The following is a 14,589-nucleotide window of genomic DNA, read 5'->3' as shown; positions in this document are numbered from 1 at the left end:
TTGCTTTGCCCTTTGAGGTCCTGCGTGATCCGCTCCCTCGTCCTTTTTGTCTGAGATTTCCAACAGTTGATTATAATTCATCTAGTGCTTTTAAATATTGCAGTGGTAAGGGTTCTCAAGATATCAGTTGTTTGGCTCAGCATTTTTGTCACTATGACTAAAGAACCTGACAAGAACAACATAGAGACGGAAAGTTTATTTTGGCTCATGGTTTCAGAGATCAGTCGATGGTCAGCTGACTCCATGGCTCTGGGCCCCAGGTGAGGTAGGACATCATGGTGGAAGGATGTGTCAGAGGAAAACATCTCAGGACAGGGAAACCATGAAGGTGGGGTGGGCTCTGCTCAAGGGCATGCCACCAGTGTCATTATTCCTCCAGCCACCCCTGCCTGTATAGAGCTACAGCCCAGTTACTCTGTACAGCTGGGTTAAGCCCCTGGTTAGATTACCCCTCTCATGATAAAATCACTTCACTTCTAAAAATTCCAGAATTGTCTCACAGATGAGCTTTGGTGGGACACCTTATATCTAAGCCATAACATCAGTCCTCAGTATTTCCAGGTCTGATACTCAGTAAATATCGCTAAACAAAAACATGAGTGGACAACTTAAAAACATTTTTTTGGTCATAAAATACATATGTTCTTTTTCTTTAGCAAAGATTTTACCTTCTTTTTGTTGTTGTTGCTTGTTCTTAGTCTTTTATTTTATCTTTGCTATTCTGTTTGTTTGATGCACATTTCTATTCTTTTGAATCAGACAAATGCAGAGTTTTCTTCTGAAGGCCAGTTTGTGTATCTGGCAGACAGACAGGTTTGTTCGGGCCCCAAGTTGCATCAGGAGCTTTCCATGAGTTCAGGCCTGGGAAGGGGGTCTTAGAGAGGGAGGTGATTATTTAGTGAACATTGTCAAATGCATAAGCAGTTGATTTACTTTCTGTACATTTTAAAATCTCTCTGTATATCGAGTTAGATTTCTAGCTACTTGGACCACATCAACCTAGCCCCTCACTGAGTCCATCCAGAGCTGTGGCTTTTGAATCTCAGCAAAGTTATTTTGTACATGTTCTTTTAAATCATGTGAATTGATCTTGTGTTTGTCAAACACATTTTTCCTGAGAACACAGTGAGAGACGGGGGTAGAATTAGAGCGTGTACGTGATGCCATGGGATGTTATTCTGCCTCTCAAGGAATGCGGTCCTGGCACTGGTGTAACAGGAACCAGAGCTGAAACCACGCTAAGTGAGAGAAGCCAGGCCGGTAGGCCGCATGCTGGACGAGTCCATTCTGTGGGAAACTCAGACCAGGAGGAGCCACAGAGCAGGAGCTGGCCTGCAGGCCCACGGCGCTGAGGGAGCAGGTGATAGGGCTTTTCATGGAAGTGCTTTGGAACTAGGACAGGGGCTGGTGGCACAGTGCTGTGGAGGTGCTGGACTGTCCCCCTCATCACGGCTGCGTTTCATCACACAAACTTCAGCTCAATGTGGAAATCAAGCCAAGTGTGCACTGAGCTTAAAGAGAGGAGCTGGGGCAGCAGAGTCACAGGCACCTGTCAGCAGCCACTTGAAGGGCAGCAAGAGAAGGGGCTTACTGGACTGTGCCACCAGGTGGGGCTGGTGGCATGACAACCCACCACTCCCTGAGGGAGGAGCCACTGCTGGAAGGCCAGTGACCACTTGAGGGTGGAGGGAAGAGCCTCTGGGGGCCACTGAGAGCAGCATCCTAGGCCCACAGAAGAACCATCGCCCCAGCTCTCCCAGCCTGCCCCTCAGAGGGCCTCGGCTCGCTGGCTCCTCGCCCAGCAAGGAGCTCCCACGGCAGTCCCCTCAGGTTGCCCTCCAGGCCTCCGTGGGACCCCTCCACAGATGCCTCCCCTCCACAGCCCTATCCAAACACCTCCACACGGCTCAGAGCGCCTCTCCCTGCACCTGGGGCCAAGCCACCTCCTGGACGGTTCACCATACCCCTGTCTCCACACAGCCTCGAGGTCCTTCCCACATGCTCCCCTGCTGCCCCTGGAACTCCTGCTTCGCAGTCGGCAAGCTCACCCATATGCTGCAGTTCTCCCAAACCTCCTTCTACCTTCCTCCATAGCAACCGCTGCCTCCTGGGGACATGTCTCCCCTGCAGATCTCTCAGGACAGTGACATTTTCTCCACACTCTGCAGGGTGGGCCTCCTGCTTTCTGATGGGGCCCTTTTACACATCTTTGTTCCCCACCACACTGGAAAGAAAAGGAAGCAGCAATCAAATAACCCAGGATCTCTGAAGCTCACCGCACCAGGATGCGCCATCTTGTCACTGTCCTCATGGTGGTGACCCCAACTCCTCATGCACTGGTGGCTTTGGCACCTGGCTCCTGGTCCTCCTGTCCCTGGAAGCACCTCCCACAGCCATTTGTGACTGCACCATGCACTGAACACCTGTCCCACAGCAGGATCCTCACTCTCTAAGTCAAGGTCAGCCACTCCTCCCTGAGCACAGCCTCCACCTTGACACCTCAGGAGATTTCAGCATCTCTAAAGTCACATGATCAAGACGTCCTCCCATCACCTCTGTCCCCTGTTCCTGCTGGCTTGTTGCTCAATATCTCACTGTGATGCCTTTATTCCTACCCCATTGACCCCCAACCTGTTAACTCACCCCCCCACACTGCTTGTTATTTCACAGTGGGACTCATTTTTAGTTTTTTGTTTTGTAGTTTGATGTAATCTCATTTGTTGCTTTTTGCTTTTGTTTTATGAGCTTTTGGGGGGTAGAAAATCATTGCCTGTACCAATTTCTTGAAGTCCCCTATTTTCTAATAGTTTAAGTTTTTATAATTATATTCAAATCTTTTATCCATTTAATTTATTTTTGTGCAGGTGAGAGATACAGGTTAATTTTCAATCTTTTGCTTGTGGATATTCAGTTCACCCAGCTCTCTTTCTTGAAGAGTTTGTTCAAGAAAGTGTGTGTTTTTGGCCTCTTTATCAAGAAACAATGGGATTTAGATGAGTAGGTATATTTCTCGGATCTCTATTCTGTTGCTTTGGTATTTGTTCCTCTCTCTTTTTTCCATTTTTTTTGTTTCTTTTAGTTATACATGACAGTGGAATGTATTTTGGGATATCATACATACATAATGTATAGCTTCCCATTTTTGTGGATGTACATGACGTGGAGTTACGCTGGTTGTGTATTCATATTAAGAACTTAGGAAAGTTGTGTCGGATTCATTCTACTGTCGTTTCTATTCCCATTCCCCCTTCCTTCCTTTCATTCCCCTTTCTCTAATCCAGTTAATTTCTATTCTTCCCTCTCCCTCTCAGTTTATTTTGTGTTAGCAACCACATACCAGAGAAAACCATTTGGCCTTTAGTTTTGGGGGATTGGCTTATTTCACTTAGCATGATAGTCTCCAATTCCATCCATTTACCAGCAGATGTCATGATTTCATTTTTCTTTATAGCTGAGTAATATTCCATTGTATTTATGTACCACATTTTCTTTATCCACTCATTTGTTGAAAGGCAGCTAGGTTTGTTCCTTAGCTTAGCTATTGTGAATTGAGCTGCTACAAATGTTGATGTGGCCACGTCACTATAGTATGCTGATTTTAAATCTGTTGGGTATATGCCCAGGAGTGGGATAGCTGGGTCAAATGATGGTTCCATTCCAAGTTTTCTGAGGAATCATCTTACTGCTTTCCAAAGTAGTTGCACCAATTTGCAGTTCTACCAGCAATGTACAAGTGTACATTTTTTCCCCACATCCTCACCAACATTTATTGTTACTTGTATTCTTGACAGTTGTCATTTGGACTGGAGTGAGATAAAATCTCATTGTGGTTTTAATTTGAATTTCTCTAATTGCTAGAGATGTTGAACACTTTTTCATATATTTGTGGACTGATTATATTTCTTCTTCTGTAAAGTGTCTGTTCAGTTTCTTTGTTTACTAATTTATTGGGTTGTTTGTTTCTTTGGTGTTAAGTTTTTTGAGTTCTTTGTATATCTTGGAGATTAGTGCTCTATCTGAGGTGCAAGTGGCACAAATTTTCTCCTATTCTGTAGGCCCTCTCCTTGAGTTCTTGATTGTTTCCTTTGCTGTGAAGAAGCTTTTTAGTTTTATTGATTCTTAATTTTACTTCTTGAGATTTAGGAATTGTCCTGTTTACTATGGTTCTGGAATTTGTCTTTAATGCCGTATAACCAATGTGATTCTGCAACCTGTACATTTGGAAAAAATGAGAAATCATACCCCATTTGATTCAAATGTATGATATATCAAGATCATTGTATTTTCATGAGCAACTAATAACAAAATTAAAAAATAAAAAAACCAGACGTGATGCATGCAACTTTGTTCTTTTTACTAGATAGCTTTTTGCTATTCATGTTTTTTTGTGCTTGAAATGAATATTAGGATTATTTTTAACTAGTTCTGAAAGAAATATTTTGATGGGGATTACATTGAATCTGTAAATAATTTTTGGTAGCATGGACATCTTACCAATATCGATTCCTTCAACCCATGAACATAGATGGATGCCTTTCCTGTTTTCTGGGATGTCTTCTTCTATTATTTTGTCATTGTTTTGTGATCTTCATTATGGTGGTCTTTCACCTGCTTAAATTTCTTTCTCAGTGTTCTCTTAGAGTTTTATAGCTATTGTATGAATGGAATTCTTTCCTGTTTTCTTTCTTAGCAAATGCATTGCTGATGTATAGAAAGGCTGCTGACTTTTCTATGTTGACTTTATATTCTGCTACTTTCCAAATTCATTTATCAGTTCTAACAGTCCTTTGGTGGAATCTTTAGGATTTTGTACATTTAGATCCTTATCATCTGCAAACAAGGAAGTGACTTAATCCCTTCATTCTCCCTTTATTTCTTTGTATCTCCTAATTATTTTGGCTATAATTTCTAGTATTGTATTGAACAAGAATGATTTGAGTGAACACATTCTCTTATTTCTGATCTTAGAGAAAATTCTTTCAGCTTTTCCCCATTAGTATGATGTTGGCTGTGGGCTTGTCATAAATTTCCTTTATTTTGTTTAGTTATTATCTTCCCATACATTATGTATTCAGGACTTTTATCTTGAAAGGATGTTGAATTTCATTAAATGCTTTTCTGCATCCTTTGTGAAGATCATGTGATTTTTATCCTTCTTCTGTTGATGGGATGTATAATGTTTATTAATTGCTTATGTTGAGTCATTCTTAGATCTCTGGGATGAAACCCACTTGATGGTGGTGAACGATCATTTGATGTGTTGTTGAGTTCAATTCAGTAATATTTTCTTGGGAGCTTTTGTGCCTGTTGTCATAAAGGATATGTTTTAGTGAGAGCTCTCCAGATAATCACAAGCTGTATGTGTGTGTGTGCGTGCATATGTATGTATGCACATACATGTGCATGTGTACATAAATTTATTGTAGGAATTAATTCATGAGATTATGGAGGCTGAGAAGTCCCATGATCTGCTATCTGCAAGGAAACCTGGTGACATAATTCAATCCCAGCTCCAGGACTCAGGAACAAGAAGGGCCAATGTCCACGGGTAAGAGAAGATGGATCTCCCAGCTCACATTTCCTCCATGGTCTCAAACTTCTTGTTCAACAAATTGGATGAGACCGCCCACACTGGGGAAGGCAATCTGCTTTCTCAATCCACCAATTGTAATGTCAATCTCTGTAAAAACATCCTGACAGACTCTCACATAAATAATGCTTCATCAGCTGTCTGGGCATCCCATACCCCAGTCAAGTTGATAGAGAGAGCTACTCATCGTGGACATTTAAGCAGACATCTCAAAAGTGAAAAAGAATTAACCAACCAAAGAACCAAGATGCCTAATTGTCAAGAAGATAGACAATAGCAAGTATTAAACAGGGAGAGGAGAAATTTGAATCCTTGGGCATTGCTAGTGGGATTATAACATGATGTAGGCCCTTTGGAAAAGGGTTTGGTAGTCCTCAACAATGAAACATCATCACCGTGTGACCCTACAGTTCAACTTCTAGACATATGTCCAAGAGAACTGAAGACATATGTCAGCCTAAAACTTGAACTTGAATGTTCACAACTGCATTATTCACAGCAGCTTGAAAAAGAAAAACGACCCAAAGCCCATGGGTTGATGAGTGGAGAAGCAAAGTGTGCCGTGTACTTGCAATGGAACATGACTCCACCAGGACACAGAGGAGGTGCCGATGCGTGCTGCAGCAGGGGGGCCTGGGGACATCACCAGGTGGAAGAAGCCAGGCACACACAGTCACCTGTGAGTCTGCTAGTGTGAAATTCCCAGAATAGGCAAAGCCATAGGTGCAAAACTAGGTTAGTAGTTGCCGGGGATAGGAGAAGAGAAGAATGGGGAACAACTGCTAATGGGGACAGGTTTCTTTTGGGGGTGATAGAATTTTCTGGAGTTAAATACTGCTGATGGTTGCTTGATCTTGCAAAATTTAAAAAGGCATATTTTCTTGTGTATAAGTTTTATCTAGGGACTGGGTTGTGGCTCAGTGGTAGAGTACTCACCTAGCATGCATGAGGCACTGAGTCCAATCCTCAGCACCACATAAGTGTAAAATAAAGATATTGTAAAAAAATGTTTTATCTAAATGCAATAAAAATTTTTAAGAAAGAGCCTATATCATAGATAAATAATACACATACAATAAATGCACATATTTATTGTCAAACTTTGTAGTGCCATGTCCAGTATAATAAAGCTGACAAAAGCTAAAATAAATACATACTTTAAAACTGTTAAATATTTTAAATCATAATTTAAAACATGATACAAAACACACAGTCCACATTTATGTATCATAGTTATTTCTAATGCAAAATATATAAATATTTACAACATTTGAGCAATTTCAGAGAAAATAATAACTCTTTCCATATGTAATCTGATCACGATAGTCCTCCTTCCCTGAGTCCTTCTGCCCCTTAAGAACCACTGCTTTCTCATCTTTATCACACCTCCTGTTTACTGCTGGCTCCACCACTGCCAACATTCAGGCAGCACTTACTTGAAACGTACCTTTTCAACATGCTAAGTTAAAAGAAATGTGGGAAAGCTTTGATGTGGGCAGCTTTGGCACTTACTGACCAGGAATGTCTCCTTGTCAGTGATACCTGGAAGTTCCTTAGGAATTTTAAACTCTCCTTAGAAACATAATGCTCGCACATACAAGCTTCCCCCTCTTCCAGGACATCTAACATACAGAATAAAACAACTAAGAAATAATCATTAGACATTTGCTCTTTGAAAATCCACTGATTGGACCTTCACATGATGAATTCTTATGTATTAAAACCTTATGTAATACAAAATAATTATGTGATAATATCTGACAAACACCTTTGTAGGAAGGCAGAGCACATCAATGTGTCTACAATTTTTTTAAACAAAGAAAGTCTCAAAATTTTACCTTCATTTGTTTGCATTGATGCTTTTATCATATCAGGATATTAGGCCTCATAGAAGTTTTTTATCATAAGAAAAGCTATCATAAGAAAGCAAAATTTGGTGAAAAGAATATAGTAACAATATAAAAACTCTCTATTCAGCTTTTACTCTGGTGATAGTACCATGTTTTAAAAAACCTGTAGTAAAATTCTCAGAATGTCACCCTGATTCATGTATGTTATTATTTGAAATAAATCTACTGCAGTTATAACATTGAAATTTGTTAATAAATAAGAAGGTGGATCAATAACTTTACCATATCATAGTCAATAACATTTACAAAAATTTCAAGTACCTTTAACTTTTGTACTGAGTTATTTATGGAAGATCATGCTGTATTCAAGGCAAGTAGAAAGAGCACAACCTTTAAGAACACTTTAAAAGCACATGAGTGAACATGATTAAGACTGTTTGGCGATCCTTGAACTGAGCATTAAATAGGATTTGCACCTTGCACCACGAATAACCTCCTGTGTAGACATCTCTGGGCATTAAAAACTATACATATTTTCGTAAGTTAGAAGAAAAATATCTGGCCAATTGGTTCCCTGTAAGCTACTGATAAATATTACGTTCCCCTCTGAGCGCAATTCTGTAACTAGCAGTTGCAACACTGTGAGGGGCTAAAGAGAAACTGAGCCAGGAAACAGTATTCCTCCACTGAGATTCAGAGCCACAGAGGGAGAGTGAAGAAAAGAATTCTGAGAGTCCAGAGCCTTGGTCTCTTTAGCTTGCTTTGAAGAAGATCCTCTCCCCTTAGCAGCTGGCACTTTCTTTATCTTGAGAATAGGAAAGAGAAGACTTTCTTCTCTTTTATGTCTTTTGGTGGAAAACTGCACGTGGCTCTGAACTTAATCCACTGAAGTCATGGTCCCAGCTGTCAAGGCAAAGGAAAATGGGCCAGGAAGGCCAGGGGGCAGGACACCTCTGCTGTCTTCAGTGGTTCAGTCTAGTTCCCGGGATGCACCAGTGTTCCTGCAATTGCAAGCAAATGTGCATGTCACCAGAAAACTTCAGCATAATGCATACTGTAAGTGACAACAAAATGCACATTCTAGCACAGACTACTGTGCATTCTGGCTGGGGCCACCCAAATAGCAACATCAAGTGCTGTTCAGTTAGAACAGGGAAACTATTCTTTACGGCACAGTAATGGTGGCTACAGGTGATTACATATCTGTTAAACCCTGCAGAAAGCACAACAAGTGAACACTAAAGTAACCTGGGGACTTTAACTAATAATAATGCATCTCTACTGATCCATCAGTTGCATCACATGAATCATGCTAGTTCAAGATGCTGGTCACTCTGTAAGATGTTAGAACTCTGTACTTTTTGCTCAATTTTTCTATAAAATTTAAATTGCACAAAAAATGTACATTAATTTTTTTGAAAAAGTATTGCAGGGGACTTCACTTGAACATCACAAATCCTCACAAAGCAGAGCAGATGTTTAAGAACACAGATTCTAGAACCAGACTGCCTGTGCTTGAATCCTGCTACACCACTTAGGAGCTTTGAGACTTCACGCAAGTCACTTAGCTTCTCTCTGCCTCCTCTGCTCCATCTAAGTCAGGAGAAATAGAATGATCATCCTATTTCATGGAGTTCCTAGCTTAGAACAGTTCCTAGGGCACAGTAAGTGCCACATAAGGGTCAGTTGTCACCATCATTATTATCTTTCATAAAGGAAATGGCTCAAGAAAGCCAGATCTCTGTTTCTTCCCTCTCCTGCAAAGAAACAAAACACCTTTCCAGTAAGTGCCATGGAGATGGAGAGGTCCTGAGGACAATGCAGGCTGGAAGGGGCCCAAGGATGAGCAGAATGCCTAGGGAGGCGCTCCCTCATGACATGCCACTTGCAAGTCTTACCAGATCCCTTTGGGTTTAGATGAAGTCCGAAGGTATCTGGTAGTTTCCATGGGATTCAAGGCTTTGGCAGCTGCTGTGGGACAGGTAGGAATAGTAATAAGCCACTGTTTTCACATGAAGAGAGGAAAATGTTCAGAAGGTTCACAGAAGGCTTTGTACAAGAATGCAACTTACCTCGCAGGGACAAATTTCCTTGCTGCAAGAGAAAGAAAACCATTCCTTTAGACCAAATGGCTTTTAAGGACATTGCAAATTCAGACAGGATGTGACCCAATCATCAGGGTTTGCAAACTTAGTGCCCCTGCACTCTGTAACAATCAGAGCAGGAACACAACCAGGTTACTAAGGTAAATGTACAGTGCACAGCCATCAAAGGACACAGCAGCTTTCTGACAGCAGCCACTAGTCACAGGTTCAGCATTTCATGACAAGCCCCAAATCAGGATTATTTTTAGCATGAAAATTTTTATTTCTTAAATGTCTAAACTTAGTTTAAAATTTTTAAAATATTCTGTAGGCCAAACAAATCATGAGCTTGGATAGATGTTTGTGTATTCCTTAGGAGGTATCTCCAAATTTAAGACTCTATTCCAAATAATCTTTTAAGAAAAGATTTCATCCATTTCCCTGGGAGCACAAATCAACTAAACTCCAGAGTCAACCCAGTATTCAATGCAAATACCAACCCCTGGAGTTCAGCAATTCTAGCATACTAACACTTATTTTCCTAAAACACTTCCAACTTTGGGTTGCCTTATGAACTCTTTCCTATGATTTTGCTTAATAATAAAGGAGTTATTACTGTTTGTTATTACTGTATAAGTCTGAAAGAGAAACTATGAGACACCAATGACACAAAACTAATATGTCAAAAATATTTTTGGAGTATATTCATAACCTCCCTCACCTTTCTTCCGAAAGTATTTCAGAAGCCAGAGGAGAAATGACGTCAATGAAAGGAGGGAGAATCCTGCTGCAGAAAGTCCAGCTGCCAAGGGAGTGCTGGACTCGGGGGGAGCTGCAGCAACAGAGGGGAGGATGGGCATGAGGAGCTGGCTTGAAAATCTTTCTGTCCACCCACTTCTCCTTTTCTATTACCTCATTCCCAGGAGCAGAAGCCCCATCTGGTTCAAGTCATGAGGCAGAGGTGGCTAACCGGCCCTTTAGAACTGTCCAGCTCCCCTTGGCTGCCCCAGCTCTGCCAGGCAGAACTCTACCCTGCCAGCTCTTTCACATCCCTCACCCTGCCCTGCTGGACACTGTGCTGTACTTGCTCAGCACCCCCCGCCCCCCGGCCCCCCCCACACACACACACACTTTCTGTTTCACCCTCTTCCTTTCCCCTCCAGGTCTTCTTTGCCACTGTTAGAATTCTACCCATTCCGTCCACATGCCACATCTACCGTTTTCTTCCTATCTCCATAAACTTAAATATGTGCAGATGCTTAACCACTCTGATATGGGCCCAGTGCACCTTTAATTGCTCTAGTAAGACAGCTCCCTTGCTTCTCTCTGGTCTCCCAGACAACCAGCATCAACCAATGCATTACCTTCACAGGTAGGCAACATCCCAGACCAGTGTCCTGTGGCATCACACGTCAGAGCTGCAGAGCCATTGAGCATCCAGCCCTCAGGACATGCAAACTCACACACAGTGCCAGACACAGGCTCCCCACTGCAGCTCATGTTGACCTTTCCTGGAGCTGCGAGGCTTGAACACTGTACCACTGCAAATGACAGGCACATGGGGGGGCGGGTTAGGAAACATCTGCTGCAAACTTGTAAAGTGGCCCAAGTCACCACAAACCTAACTTATAAACACTACATACAACTCAGCATGTGGGAAATTAGAATCAAGCCCCCTGAGACCACTGAGGCTCACAATCTTATGAGGCATGTGACCTGCACCCTCAACTCTGAACTCACCCTACCTTGGCAGGAGGGGACCTCGTGTGTCCACTGCCCCTGAGATGTGCACTCCAGTTGAGCTGATCCATGTAAGTCAAAGCCATCCTCACAGTGGAAGGTGCAAGAGGACCTGTAGGTGAACTCTCCAGTAGGGGAAGGAGAGCACTTCATGGAGCCATTCAGGGGCACAGGGAGAGCATCGCACTGCACAGCTGGAAGGCAAGAGTGAGCCCTGTGGAGCCCCGTGTGCCACGTGGCTGCAGGGGTCTCCAGGCAGCCCCCACCCTGGGCTCCCCAATAGTTCTGTCTTAAAGCCAAGTAGAAACAAAGATGGTTTCTTCATATCTGGGCTCTCTAAAATGGAGCAGGTACCAAACCTACCACATATATTGACTGAGAGAACAAGATTTACTAAAGATGACCACAAATAGAACTTTCCCTGGGGGTTTGGATGAGGTTATGGGAAACTGAGGCAGGGAGGGTGAGCTGGGGACGCCCTGTGCATTCTGAGGGAGATTTACCTCTGCAGGTGGGAAGAGGAGCACTCCATTCCCCAGAGGATGTACACCGGGTGGTCTCCACGCTGCTTGGCAGGTAGCCACTGTCACAGCTGACGGAGCAGGAGGAACTGTAGCTGAAGGTCCCAAAGGGTGAAGTGCAAACCAGCCTCCCGTGCTCAGGGTTTTTCTGTGCTTTACAGGTCACAGCTGGAAAAGGGACCCAAGTCAGTTCTGCCAGCTTTCACTTGGGACGGGGGTTGGAGGGATGGGGAAGACAGGCTATGACTGTAGTCCAGGGAAAGGAGGACGTGCAGGCCCGACTCCAGACCAGCCGGGGCAGGGGATGGTGCCTTGCCTCAAGTGAAGAGAAGGCGAGGACACACTTACCGTGCTCGCACTCGAGTCCACTGAAGCCGGGGTGGCACCTGCAGGTGTAGTTGTTGATGGTCTCTATACACTCCCCGTGGCCGCTGCAGGAGGCTTGGGTGCAGGCAGCTGCAGGAAACACAGCCGTGAGGACAGGTCTGTGGTGCTTGTGGGAAATTCCTCACAATTTAGGGTCAGCTGCATGTAATGGCATCACCTAAGTTATGGGGTGCCTCACAAAATGCCAAACCTGAGCTCCAGGTTCGTCTCGCATACTTGATGTTAATGTTGGAGGTGTCGGGAGGGGATGCAACAACACCATGCACAGAGACTCCCTCAGCACACGCCACGAGACACTTCCCCTGCCACAAGAAAACCAGCACTTGAGCTGCCATGGTGCATCTATGTGGCATTCTGTAGGGGTGTGGCCTCCGCGCGTGCGCTCACACTACACATGTGCGCTCACACTACACATGTGCACATGTTCTTGCCTACATCTGTGCCAAGGAGTAAAGGGGGGCCTTGGCAGGAACACCCGGTTTTCAAATCACATGTTTCAGAGCAAAGTGGCCACAGTGGAGACCAGTGGCTGCCACTGTGAGTCATCAGGTGGTGGCTGCCTGTGGCTCCCTACCTGTGTAGCACAGCGCGAGCTTCCTTTTACTGCATCTCTCGTCATTCCACATGCCGGAACCTTCTGGTCTCTTGATGTAGATCTCCACGCAGTCCTCGTTTTTCTGCTTATTATTGGGTTCTCCTGGAGCCCAGTTCTTGGCTTCTTCAGTCAGGGGCTTCTGGGTCCCCACCCAGATCCACACACCATTGACTTTTCTGATGCCGATCCAGTAATAACTTGGAGAATAGCTCAACGTGGCATTCAGGTACTCGATCTCCTCTTTGTTTTGAATTGCGACCAGGTGTGTGTACCTTTGCTGACAATAAGCACTAGCCTCATCGTAAGTCATCCTTCTCCTGGACACATTGTAAGTCCAGGCCGTGCTGTCTTTAATGAGGAGCACTAGGGGTGGAACAAGAGAGAATGGCAGCGTTTAGTCCTGCTGGGCTTAACTCTAGCTCTCTGGGTCTTTACTGTCTTATTTATGCCAGTCTCTGGATTTGGGGTGACAAAATTTTTCACCTTTTCAAAAGTAAGAAGAGGAAATAAATATTAAAGAAACCAGAGTTTCCTGTGCATCATTTCTGTGGCCAACCACCCCCAGGGCTTTGCTGTCTCCACCTTCGTAACAAATTTGTTATTCTGCTGGTGACTCTGCAGTATTGAGCCCTTAGTATGAGCCACCAGGTGCTGGGAGAGGCCACTTTTCAACCGAATATAACATATTTTGGAATTTTATATTTGGAATATAAAATCACACAGTGCAGTCAGATTGTTGCCTACTTCAAGTTTGTCAAGATGTCCCCACATGCACCTAAACTACTGTGCCATTGAATTGTCACAGTGCCTATGTAGGCCATTTTTGATCAATGTTTTACACATATGGAAATATGACACTAAGAAGTGAATTTCCCTAGTGCCAGGCGGGAAGAGGCCAGGGATGCTGCTAAACACCCTCTGCACAGGACAGCCCCACATGAGGAACAATATCCTGGTCTACAATGTCAGTAGGGAGGTGATGAGAAACCCTGGTCCAGTGTTACCAAAAGTGAGAGTGGAGAGAATCTGACTTACCAAAAGTGAGAGTGGAGAGAATCTGTGAAGCAATCATGGCCTCAGGACTTCTCACCGATAGATTAGACTTGAAGTTCTTTCCTGGGGAGAAAAATTAATTACAGAAGGAAACGTTAGGCAGCCAATTACTCAAGTCATTCGAGCCTGGTGTTTAGGTACCAGCATAAGATTTGAGATAAAGGATTCCAGTGCCACAGCTTATTTGAGAGATACTACTGGAATGAATGAATAAATTTTAAGATCTTCCTCATTTAGGTGAAAGAGAAAAGACAGGCTTTAACCACACTACAATTAAAGCTTGCACAGATCTCTTACCAGAGGTTGTTTACACATCAGTTTATTCTGAGGAATCTGTTTCATGGCCCAAGGCTGCTCTTGCAAAGGAGCCTGCACTTACAGTTCTGCGAGGTGGTCCTTGGCTCACACTGCTCAGGTGTGTTGGGATGCTTCTGTCTCCTGATCCTCTGGCACTTGCGATGTGAAATCAGCCAAGCCAAGCCCTGTTGAGCTTCGCCTCTGCTGGGCACTTTATAGCAGAGCTCACATCCTGTGAGCAACAGGAGACTGTCCAAATCCAGCCAGGAGGAAATTCCCAATGACATCCAGAAATTTTCCCGGAATATCCACAATGCTAAAAATTACAATGATCTCAGAAGTGCTGCCCCTCGAAGTTAATTCTCCCTCGTCCTGCCTTTGTGTTTTACATACACTTTTACTAACAGGACACAGCCGCGTGGCTTTTAATTCTAATAGCATAACGTCTAAGTCTTTAAAATGTTTTAAGACT

At 43.6% G+C, this 14,589-nt stretch overlaps 1 protein-coding gene across 1 annotated transcript; it reads right to left on the bottom strand.

Annotated features, from left to right (window-relative positions):
* Nucleotides 1-6,696: 6,696 nt before the first annotated feature.
* On the bottom strand, nt 6,697-14,280 carry LOC308652192 (E-selectin-like). The gene is made up of 11 exons (XM_081299967.1): nt 14,200-14,280; nt 13,803-13,883; nt 12,747-13,130; nt 12,134-12,241; nt 11,768-11,953; nt 11,270-11,458; nt 10,889-11,065; nt 10,246-10,356; nt 9,513-9,534; nt 9,339-9,411; nt 6,697-8,441 (listed from the first exon to the last, which is right to left on the bottom strand). Exons 2-10 carry the CDS (start codon nt 13,837-13,839, stop codon nt 9,354-9,356), a joined length of 1,272 nt encoding a protein of 423 aa, XP_081156093.1. The 5' UTR covers nt 13,840-13,883; nt 14,200-14,280; the 3' UTR covers nt 6,697-8,441; nt 9,339-9,353.
* Nucleotides 14,281-14,589: the final 309 nt, after the last annotated feature.

Source organism: Spermophilus citellus (genome assembly GCF_964194105.1).
Source record: "Spermophilus citellus genome assembly, chromosome: 6".
NCBI lineage: Eukaryota > Metazoa > Chordata > Mammalia > Rodentia > Sciuridae > Spermophilus > Spermophilus citellus.
This window is presented reverse-complemented; position numbering and strand designations above follow the sequence as displayed.